Below are 12116 nucleotides of genomic sequence, written 5' to 3' on the forward strand. Positions count from 1 at the left end.
GGGCATTTCAACTTGCACTGCCCAACTGATATGTCATATTTGAACTGTGAGACCTGAAGTCACACAACACAGAAGGTGCAGGGAGACTACTTTAGCAGCTTTTGTCATCCCTGACATTCACTAGGAAAAAAAAATGCCCTGCTTTTGTGCAAGTAAGGGAGGCAATTTACAAAGGAGTTTAAGACAACTGCTGCTGAATATGCCCAATAAAAATATTCATCCATAGTAACCTATCTCCGCGGCTATAAAATTGTTTTTTTCTAGGTGCAAACTGTAATAACTGATTAGATGGTTGGTTTGGAGGGCTTAACATCTCAAAGTAACTCGAGCTGTGAGGGACACCATAGTGTAGGAATCTGGAAATTTTGGCCACCTGGTATTTGCAATAAATGTTTTGTATCAAAAACAGAATAAACTAACTTGAACCACTGAGCCCTTCGTGTATGATTGTGTACATTAGTTATAGTGTACATTAGTACGCTGGTTATATCTAAAATCTGGTATATTAATATTAAAACTCCCAACAGTGATCGACAAAATTCTTTATTTTCGTTGGGTTTTATGGCGCATAGGCAACTAAGGTCATCATGTGTCAAACTCGGGGTAAAGCAGTTCCTGTTAAAAATAAATCCGAGGTTGTTTATTAGCTTTACTTCTTTTAAAGAATCGAAAACAGAAAAAATTTCGACAATGGCATTCTCTCGTAGATAGAGGATTGGATAAAATGGGATGTGTTCACCATAGAAACACATAAAATGTTTCTTGCTGATTTTCTCACATTTCATGCATGATATTAAAATGTGGTTTACTTTCAGTTCTTCACTGCATACTTGACATGTAGGTTTTTCTTGTCCGAGAAGTATGAAGTTGCGTGTCCAATGCGGAGCAACATAGGATTACTTTAAAAAAGCACTCTTTATGGCTGGATGACTTCCATTCTTGAACTATGTGCTTGACCAAGGGTAGCTTGTTGTTTGTTTCATTATCCCATGAAACCTGCCATTTAGCTCTTAGTTTACTCCTTATGAATTTTACACAGTTCTTATGGCTTTTATGACATTGTGGATAATATCTCCGCTGCATTTTTGTGATGCAGTGCTGTAATTACACTTAGAGAGTCTGAGTAAATAATACTGGTTTTGTGTTTTCCTTTATTATTTTTTCTACCGCTACAGAGACAGCATAACATTCCGCAGTGAAAACTGATGGACATTCAGGTAGCTGTCCTTTTTGTTCTCACTTGTTGTGAATTATTGCACTACCAACATAATTTTTCTGTTTTCGAACCATCAGTATAAAATGCTGTATATTGTTTGTATGTTTCATCTATTGCAAAAAAATCTCCTGTAATGTGCATTCATGTGAGGTTTGCTTTTTATTAAAGTGCATTAGCGTGAAGCTACATACATCGGGAAAGCTGCACAAAGGCGGAAGTGAGTTCTGTGCCTGTGGAACATTGAGAAGAGCACCCAGTATATCTAATTCTCTGCATATTTCTTCAAAGCGAAGGGGTAGTGGTCTGACGGCATGAGGTTTGTTTCTGAAGAGTGTTCTGGATGGCGCTGTTGTAACAATAGTGCAACATAGGTGTTTCGGGAGGGACCTTATCTTTAATACATATGCACATGCAAGCATCATTCTTCTATCTGTAAGGGGTGGTTCATTGGTTTCAACATATAGACTACTTACGGGGTATGTTCTATATGCACCAGCTGACAGTCGAAGGCCTAAGTTATGTACTGAGTCCAGTCTTCTTAAATATTATGGCCTAGTGGAGCCATAAAACATCCACCTATAATCTAAACAGGAGCATACAACAGAGCAGTAAATATGAAAAAGGCAAGTGCTATCAGAGCCCCAACGTTGTTGTGAAAGTACATTTAGGATATTAAGGGCTTGAGAAGCTTTTTTTCTTTAGCTGGTTTATGTGTGGCAAGAATGTAAGCCTTCTGTTAAATGTCAGACCTAGAAATCTGTGCTGTTCTTTTACTGACAGTTCAGCTTCACTTAAGCAAAGAAAGAACAGCTACTGTTTTTTGAGGGAAGAATTTAAACCCATTCCTGTCTGCCCATGTAGCTAACTTATTCAATGTTATCTGTATTTGCCTCCCACATGATTATATGCTGGATGATGTACAGGCAATTTGCAGGTCATCAACGTAAATTGAATACATAACACACTTTGGGATTATTTTACTTATATCATTCATTTTCACAATAATGTAGTGCTTAAAACACATCCCTATGGTATGCCATTCTATTGGATAAAGGTTTTTGACATAGGTGTGCCTAGACAAACTTTAAATGAGCAGTTAGAGAGGAAGTCACTCAAGGTGCTTAGCATCCTCCCACAGATGCCCAAGTCTGAGGGTCACGCAGGATTCAGAACCTCCAAGTTGTGTCGTAGGCCTTTTCGAGATCGAAAAAGACCGCTAGACAGTGCTGTCGGTGTATGAATGCTTCTCTGACAATATTTTCCAGACGAACACGATGGTCAGTTGTACAGCATGCCTTCTTAAATCTACACTGGTGGATTTCAAGAAGCTCTCGAGATGCAAAGATAAACATCAATCAATCTAATACTAAGAATACTCTCAAAGGACAGCTAGTTAAAGATATTGGCTTATAACTGCTGGATGAAGTTGGCGGCTTGCTAGGCTTAAAGAATGGTACAAGAGGAGCATTTTTCCATGCCTCTGGTATTTGTCGTAATACCCATATCTTGTTGAAAATCTTTGGAAGTGCTTCTACAGATGATTCAGACAGGAGGGACAGCATTTCATAATGCATCTCGTCAGGACCTGGTGCAGTCTTTTTGCCAGTAGATAGAACTCTATGAATTTCTTGTATTGTAATTAAACTGTTAAAATGTTCATTGCTGTGATTTTACACCTTAAGAATGATTCTGTGTAGTGGGAAGAGCTAGACAATCTGGAGAAAATGTTCACCGAGTATATCTGCCTGCACCTCCAAGATAGTTTGCACATCTGGATGTGTCAGAAGAGGGACTGTGTAAGGGGAGTAGGTACCAACTAGTTTGGTAAGGTCAAACTTTTAACCGGGACAGCATACACACTAAACAGTGGATGCACACAAAAGCTAAACAAGTAGCAAAACAAAATGAGTGCGAGAGTGCGAAAACTTGCGAAGTAATAAACAGTAAGCTAGCTTGGCGAGAGAGGCCAAGACAAGCATAAAACAGTAAAAAGAGGTTAGAACAACTCAAGCATGTACTTTTTTAAAGACATGGCTGCAGCAGGTTGACATGTCACCAATAAGTAACAAGCACTAAAAAAAAAAAAAAAAATGGTGGTGGTTTAATCATGCATTGAACCTAGTGATATGAGTGAAAGCCAGTAGCCCCTCTTTTTTTTTTTGATGTTTTTACTTTTAACTTAACAAGCTTTGTGGAAAAGAAGGTGCAATATACTTTTGAGCGGACAGCACAGAATGGTGGATACCTACACACAGTCAAGGTCACACCTCCTTTTTGAAGACCAAGTGAACGGAGGTTTTGGAGAAAGGAAAGTGCAGTATACTTATGGCCATACTTTGTCCTCTGGCTCCTTGAAGGTCAATTACTAGCCCACGCTGACATTGTAAATTGGTTTATAGGAAAAGAAAGGCACAGTGTCTGTCACATTTTCTCCCCGGACATCCGAACTATACAGCAATATTTTGTTCTCTAGCTCCTTGAAGGTCAAATGGCAGCCCACATTGACCTTGGTGCAAAGTGGTGTAGCAAAACTTTTGCTTCAAAAAGTTAAATGTGGCAGCCCTTCGTTTCACTGTAGCCTATTGATGTAGAAATGGCATGTGTAAGAATTTGCACTAGAATGTGCAAGGTTGTTTTTTATTTGAAAAATTCTGGAGAATTTCGAAACATTCCAAGTCAATTACCTTTCTGCCTTGTTGGAAAACAGATTTTCGAAGTAGTGAGACGAACAATTACAAAATAGCAATCACCTGGAAGTCAAAACTGGGTTTTACCCATAATATGAGAAATAGAGACTATAATAAAGGTCATCCATCCATGCTTCATAGTGTTCCATGCAATAATGGCAAGGAACAGAAAGAAAGATGACACTCATCATCAGCACGTTGAAACATGGAACACTATAATGCCCGAAAACCGACTCGCCCTATAACGGCATAGTGGAAAAGAGCATCACGGATACTATCACAAAGTCTTTAAGGTGCACCTAGATTGGCTAACTGGCAGCTCTAAGTGATATTAGTTTCAATCAACATTTGTCTCCAATGAAAAAATAAATAAATAAATAAATAAAATAAACTGAATTTGTTTTTTCTTTTACTTAACCTAGAGCCAACATTAGTGGGCATGCAGCTTGCGATGACACACACTCAAGTCTGCCTGTAGAAATTGCCCCAACTGAGGCTGCAAAACAAAAGTGATCAAAATATATCTTCGCGGAAATAAAGTATCACCAAGCTGTGAAATTTGGTACAGAAGGTTTGGAGGACCCGAAGTGATATTGTGAAAATTTCAGTAAATCAAGTGGATGTCTCAGGTGTTCGCCCATCACTGCAAAACAGCCACAGCACCTTTATCATTAATAATAATAATAATAATAATAATAATAATAATAATAATAATAATAATAATAATAATAATAATAATAATAATAATAATAATAATAACTAAGAAAAAGAACACACTACAAAAGCTGAAACACTGAACTCTAAGAGCCTGAATATCGTCACTCATGAAGGTATGTGCAAGACCTAACACTTTCACAATTACAATACCAGTTCAATATCCCAACTAGCGAGTTCTTTCTTCTAAAATTCTAGTTCTAAAATTTTTTCAAAAAGTTGGGATGACACTTAGGCTCCACCTTTCAGGATATGACATGACAGCATTGAAGTCTCCCGTTTGCTGGCTCCTCTTGTGGATCCTTGTTTGTGTCCATTCCCTTTGCTTTTCAATTATTCAGTAGACTTCTATTTGTATCAGTATTATCCCACACATACTCATTAGCATACAGCTGTAAGATACCATATTATGTGAATGACCACCAGATGTAGATACGAAGACCTCTTTTAAGCAAGCCATACAAACGTGCCTGCATCGCCTTACGCAGTGCATCTAATCTGGGAACCAAGGGTTCTGGAAGGCTGGATTCCGATCTCATCCGCCCATTTCAAAGGCGGAACCCAAGCTGGAAGTGCCTGCCAACTCAAACATGCCTTGCAGTGCTTGTAGCGTTCTCACTTCACAGGCCAGAACAAGAAATTGGCACTGTGCCTTGAGCGCGTGCAACGGAATAAAAAGCAGGGTTCAAAATGCAACACTGCCATAGCTGGACCTTAGCATCAGTTGGGAAACTCCGCTACAAATTGACTAGTTTATTTTTCGGTGCTTATGGACTGTAGTGTTACATTGAAGCAGCCAATAAAAGTCATCTGCTATTGTCAAAATTAGCTTCTCAAAAATGCTTTTTTTTTTGTTTTTTTTTTTTCATCGCTTAATTAGTTACAATATTCGAGAATTCTGGCAACTGCATCTTTTCGACTGATTTTATACTAAGGTGATTGAGTACTATGGGAAGTCTCGGAACTAGCCGTATTGAGAGCTCTGAGTTATGTGGTCTCGTGGCGTCACGCGACACAACGACGAGCATTCAGTACACGACCATTTCACCTACCAACTACTACCTGCCAGAGCACTAACCGCGATTTGGCCCTCACAAAACCGTCGTGTTTTTTTGGAGAACGGGGCCTTTAAAGCTGTCGTGTTAAAATAAGCTTCACGCGCATATGAAACTTGCAGCTCTCGTAACTTGACCCGTCCGAGAGACACGTCCGTCCGGCTGTTACGAGGTCAAGAACCGCGCGGCGCCTCTGCGCTTTAGGCTGTACTGCATAGCACACGCCCTTGTGGCCTCCTTCCTCGCGGAAAAGTCCGCCTATGAAAAAACGCAATCCGGCAGTGTCAAGGTCGACAAGCAAATAAGTCTTGCAGACTTCCTTCTACTGCCTTCCAAGACAACCTTCCTGCGCCAGACTCTACTGTGAAGCCATTTCGCTCTGCAAGCTATCTTGATACACCGCTGGAGGAAAGCTTTTAATCAGCATGAATGCAGCGACAGCACCGGTATATAACGATGTATAGCCACCGCTTTTCATTCGAATTTTCGTCCGCATCAGGACTCTAAAAAAAATAAATAGAGAGAGCAACCCGGGTACAATTTCACGTACCAATTTCCAAGGCGAAACTACGCATGCAACCTTGCTACTACCAAAAAGAAAGAAGGTGCTTGTACAGCGGCGACTCATGCCGACAGTGAAGGTGTGCAAGTGAAAGAAATCGGATATCACCATCGCTTTTTCTTAACCGTCCTGCGGGCAGAAAAGATGCCACAGACAGCGCTTACTGTCAAGCAGATCGTCGAGTTCTTCATCGACCAGCTCGGTGTTTTGAGCAGTAGATGGAAGCTCGCTTGGACCGTCGCTGTCCTTCCCAAGATTTGAACTTTCCCGTGGATCTGCCATCGCGAAACTTGCGCAGCGACAGAAACCAACACAACACGAAACACGCACACACGCGTTTTTTCCGAAGAGAAAATTGGCCACACTTACAGCTGCCGCATTTTACGTACGAGACCATAGTCATCTGTCATCTTAACTTATCACATATATATATATATATATATATATATATATATATTATTTTAATATTTTATTATGTTTTGTTGCAAGAAGTAATACATTATTTGTACAAATCATAAGCGGATTCAGTCGTTAATTTTTTTTTTTTGACGTACATCGACTTTATTTACTTGTTAGAACTTTTGTTTTTGTGCGTACCAATATTTTCCGGAAGCTGTCACAGCTACTTGCTGAAACGTCATTTCCAGAAAACACGTTGCCAGCCGACTGGTGCCGACCACACCGACTGTGTACTTAGTTCACACTTGCTGAAGTGGTCGCAAGCTATCCCGAAGCAGAGTTTTTAAATCGCTGGTACTTCAGTGCTGTGAAAATGCTTGACCTTTTTACGATATTTAGCAAAAGTGGGATTGTGTTGTGGTGTTTCCAAGGGACAACGCAGTTCTTCACTCCGTCAGTAAACGCTTTGATACGCACAGTTATATTACAGGTAGGTTCCATATGTCGTTAAAAAGAAGCCCGACGTCAAATGTTATCTAGCTATGCATGCTCCGTTTTGTTATTAATACGGGTCGTTATATTATGTCAAGAACATTAAGGACCCTTTTGTTTCATTCGAGATGGAGAAGATTGTGTAACTGCGCAAATGCAGTTTGCAGATTTGCATATTATGGTTTGGAGGTTTCACCGGCCACTTGTACTGCTCAGTGTGTTCCGTCTTTTCACTCTAAACAAAATTTTGTTGCAGGAGCGTGGTGGCGACAACTCTTTCACCCACGAGAACCTCGTTCTCAAGTATAAACTGGACAACGAATTCGAACTAGTCTTCGTTGTGAGTATGCAGTGCTTTTAAATTCTGAAAACTAGCTCTCTTCATGACATATGAATGCGATGAACGTAAAACAAAGCAGCACGATTGCGAATATTATAATTGTTACTTTTCGGGATATCTTACAGCAAGGTTACGTTTTTCTGACCTTTTGTCAATAAATTGTTGAGGCGGCTGGTATTTAATGTAGTCCCTTTGTTGGTGTGCTTATGACGTGCGGCTGCGGCGCACTTATACCGCTGTTTTTTTACTCGTGTAGGTTGTAATATATGTAGTAAAAATGTGAACACAGGGAAGGTTAAAGACAACTATGGCTGCTTAAAGTTCAGTTTTGTTTGAGAAGGGAGATGTGAGCGTAAGGTTTTTTTTTCCAGTTTTTAACCAAGAGTAAGACTATGCCTGTGGACAACTTGTAAAATTCTGTAAGTCAGCTTCGCGGCAACGATGATTCCTAACCAAAACCAGTCATTCACTGACTGTATTCTGGTATATATTTTATTTAACAAAGGAAAGGGGAGGTGCCTCGTAATCCACGCGAAAGGAGAGTTTGGAAATATGGAAAGGATGCAGTAAAGCAAACAACTTACCATCTGATACAAAATTTGTACTTATTCAGGGCGACAGTGGTGCCATCCTCTCACTAACATGGGTCTTTAGCAGATTTCTTTACCTGACAACAAATTGTATGGTGACCAACACGCGACAACTTGCGCCTTGGACCCTCCCCTTTTGTAATAAGGGAGTAATTACTCATTGACATCCACCCAAGCGCAGCCATACGGCTACAAAGGAAAGCTGACTGCCCCGGAAAGGCGGTGGTTCCGGGTTCGATCCCCAGACCAGGACGAATTTTTCTTTAACTAAGAAGTTTCTGAGAAAGCTGTTAGCTTTCCTTGGGGGGGAAGCCAGTGATGTGGGGAAGCCATCGCGATGGCTTGCAGTTGCACTGTTATTGTTCATGTGTGCTTCCCCCAGACCCAGCTCGCTCGTATTCAAGCGATTAGTTGTAGTTATCAAAAGTCACTCCTCTGTCCGTAAGGCACTGCAAAGAAACCGCCGCATTTCTCTGCATGAAGTCATGTTTCTGCGGAGACTAGCTTATCCTGTGTTGACTCTTTTGCCTTCTTTGATGCTTTGCCCCTTTCCACCTAGGCGCTGCAAGAAAGAAACAGTAATGGATGAATGCCGCTAATCAGTTTTTTCATGTCGCAACTGCTTGTTATCACACGTCCGGTTGGTCACAAGACATATTATATGACCACAATTTGTTGAAATTTCTAGCATATTAACCGGGAAAACGTGTTATCCAGAAACATATTAACCGGGAGAAAAATAGTGTTACTGCCCGCTGTTTTGAGCATATAAAATGGGAAATCATATTAACTGGGAATATATCAACGAGGTTCTGCTGTACTTCAGTGCTTTCTTTTATAGCAAATTTGAGGGGGGGCTGACACACGGGCTACCAGACAGTGCAAGCTCATCAGCTTCAATAATTTCTCTTCCTAGTTGTGTCGTGCACCTGCACAGCACCACTGTATTATCAAGTATTGGAGCACAGTTGCAGAACATTTAATGTGCTCAATCATTTTGCTGCCTGAATTCTAACATCATTTGCGTGCTCCTTTAACCTCTCGTTAAGGCACCTCCCAGTTTGGCCAATATACCCCATATCACAGGTCAGCAGTACGGAGTATGCGACATTCTTCAAACATCCTACGCGATAAGATGTTCTAAAATTAGAAGGATGCTTAAGCTATGCCTTCCACGATAGTGCGCTTGCCTACCCTATTTTAAAGGTGAATGAGTAACTGCAAGAGGAGCCATTAATGCCGTTCCATCATGCCCTTAAGGGTTTAGCTTAAGTGTCCACTCTTTTTCTGACTGCCGTCTATGACAGCGGTGACTTTTCAACAGAACGGGCTATGTACACTGTCACGTAAAAGCTGAGGTTTCTGTGATTTCCACTATGCTCGAAGATAACATTTTGTGGCTATGCAGCCTAGGTTACGGAGGCAGAGTTCTCATCACGGTGCTACTACACCACATTGTTCCGCCTTTACTTGAAATAATACCAACCAACAACAACCAATACAAGCTACCACTGATCACCACTGAAGGCCTAAATGAACATAAATTTGCGGCTAAAGGATTTCCCATACAGTATGCATTGTCGGAAGAGGCGCATTGCTTAAATGTTCAGAAATTGGTGGTTAGACGCAGCAGAAGCAGCCGACGTATGCTTCGCGGGATTCCCAAAAGAGGGCGCAGGCATCGCATTTGTGTTGCATCTTAAAATGCACTACGCTAATGCGGCACTGGCTTGTATTGTAATGCAGTCTTGGTGTGATGATAACGGGAATGTTTCTGTAAGGGCATAATATTTCGGGGCACGTACCGTGAAGTTTGTGAAGAAAATATATATTCGGATGCGCATTAAGCTGACATGTTTCGGCTATAGCCACAAAAAATTGGCTTAGACTATAATCTAATCAAGGATTCTGATATTAAAAGTGACTGTCTCTCCATGTCAAGGTGAACAATTTCAGTTTAAATGTTAGTTAAAAGAAAGATCTTGGTAGTAGAGAGGGAAATCGGAGCTAAGCAAGATTCAGAGGATTTGTAATTGATGTGGCCCAAAAAAAACTTCTTGCCCTCCTTGATTATTGCCGGTTTGCATCCTCAAAATTTTGGAATTCTGGAATTTTAGGTCAGATATTTTGTGGGAACTCAGATTTTGCTGCAAGACAAGATCAATGTATCGGAAGGAGCAGTACAGTAGTAAAATCAGGAATCAGTAGTTTCTTTCAGGAACTAAAATTGGACGAGGTGACCTCCTTGTGGATTCGCGCAGTGCACACATGTTCTTATGCTTTGTGGTGTAGCCGCTGTGGCCAGGATCAGACTTATGACCGCTGGATTCAATAGATAATTACCATACCCACCAAGCTGCAGCTGCTAATTTCAACTTTTTTTTTTTTTTTTTTTCATTTGAAATCTTCTAATGCGTCTATTAACATTATTTTAGTGCACAAAGCATATGACTGACTGCACAATCCACTGGCATACCGTGCATATAAAAGTTATTTGGTGGCAAGTTCAGCAGGATGAGCTTCGTTTTCTTCATTTTTGAAGTGCCGACTGCCTGCTTATAATTAATAGGATTTTAATAGGATTACTGCGCATATTTCTTTTTTCATTGGAAGGTGTGGAAAGTGCGATTTAAATTGTATGTTTGCTATTTGCTGCTGCTGATTCCGCAACCTTGTTGTAAACTACTTCGGTTTGAGAAGTCACTTGTAGATTTAGTGCGTTCCTTTCGTGTTCCTTTGCACAGGTCGCTTATCAAAAAGTCCTCCAGCTGTCATATGTAGACAAGTTCCTCGATGACGTGCACTTGGAGTTCAGGGACAAGTACAAGGCGTGCCTGGAGTCTGGAAGTTTTTTCAACAACTTCAACTTCAGCTCGGAGTTTCAAGAGGTGGGTAGGCAACATTGGGGGGTGACAAAACCACAGTCAATATAATATTAACCACTAGAGTGGAGAGCTGTGTGAGAGCTGGCCAGTGGTCCTGTGTGACGTCTTGCTACTGGTTTAATTCATTCAAAGTGTGAAAACACTGTGCAGGTAAGTAACCATGTTTCATTAGTGACAGTATGGCAGTCTTCATTTCCGTCTGTGGAAGGGGCCCCCGGGCGAAAAGCAGCAGCGGAAGAACGTCTGAGGCCCCCTACATGGATAACACATGCAGCACAAAGCAGACTGCACAAGCACAGTGCAAGACTATAAGCTGTGCTTGTGTCACAGCTACTGTAAGCTACTATAAGCTATATGTGACAAGCTACTATAAGCTGGAGAAATTTCATCTAATTGTTGGCGGACTCATACAGTAATGATTGGCAGCTGAACAAATGAATAAATTTTTGGAGATGCTTCGCAGTGAATAAGGGAATACGAGGTTAGAAACGTGATTTTCGGTGCATTTTTCTTGATCATTTTATTGAACATTCCGATTAGAGCTATATACAGTGACATCGTAACATTGTGCTTGTTTCCATCATGTCAGTCTTTCTTTATTACAATTTTTTTTTATTTTTACGCGATTGGTTGCCAGTTCGTGTAATGCTGACCTTCTCGTAAGAAATAATTTCTACTTGTAGAAGGCAAGTCCTTTGTTGCAGAATTGAGGGGTCCTAAAGGTGTCTCCAGCTACACTCTTAACCGTAAGACATCGTTTCAAGAGTGCAGGAACCTTATGAATGATGTTTCTGTGAAATATTTTCTGAAGTAGTGTCTAGTTTTTTTCTGTAGGTTTGAATTTTCGTTCATTACTTTTTTCTTCAGTCTTGTAATATAACTTGTCTAGGACATTAATGGGACACTGTCTACCCCTGGCATATAATAACTCAATCGGCTGGGTGGGAGGTAGCCCTTTATGGGTGTTCTTTTCTAGGATATTTCGGAGTTAACAGTCTGTCTGAGAGCTGGTTTTTGTCTTGCATGTCTTGTATAGCTTGAAGAGTTTTATTTTACTTGCCGTTGACCACTCAATACAGACAGAAACCTTAAGTACTGTAAATAGTATCTAAGTTATTAAATCTTTACCTAGGTAACTGACCTGCTAGTACTATAAATGATTATTTTGGTGCTATT

At 40.6% G+C, this 12116-nt stretch overlaps 2 protein-coding genes across 2 annotated transcripts in view; one reads left to right on the forward strand and one right to left on the reverse strand.

Annotated features, from left to right (window-relative positions):
• Pex19 (peroxisomal biogenesis factor 19) overlaps positions 1-6609 on the reverse strand; it is a 31818-nt gene extending 25209 nt beyond the window's left edge. The window contains exon 1 of the mRNA XM_084606213.1: positions 6399-6609. Within this exon, the coding sequence (XP_084462339.1) occupies positions 6399-6516 (118 nt within the window). The 5' untranslated portion in view covers positions 6517-6609. The remainder of the gene's footprint in view (positions 1-6398) is intronic.
• Positions 6610-6877: 268 nt separating this feature from the next.
• Positions 6878-12116, forward strand: part of SrpRalpha (signal recognition particle receptor alpha) — a 45802-nt gene continuing 40563 nt past the window's right edge. The window contains exons 1-3 of the mRNA XM_084606214.1: positions 6878-7123; positions 7382-7465; positions 10800-10943. Coding sequence (XP_084462340.1) covers positions 7007-7123; positions 7382-7465; positions 10800-10943 — 345 coding nt within the window. The 5' untranslated portion in view covers positions 6878-7006. The remainder of the gene's footprint in view (positions 7124-7381; positions 7466-10799; positions 10944-12116) is intronic.

This window comes from Amblyomma maculatum, chromosome 6 (assembly GCF_055883805.1).
Source record: "Amblyomma maculatum isolate TAMU_Amacu chromosome 6, ASM5588380v1, whole genome shotgun sequence".
Lineage (NCBI taxonomy): Eukaryota > Metazoa > Arthropoda > Arachnida > Ixodida > Ixodidae > Amblyomma > Amblyomma maculatum.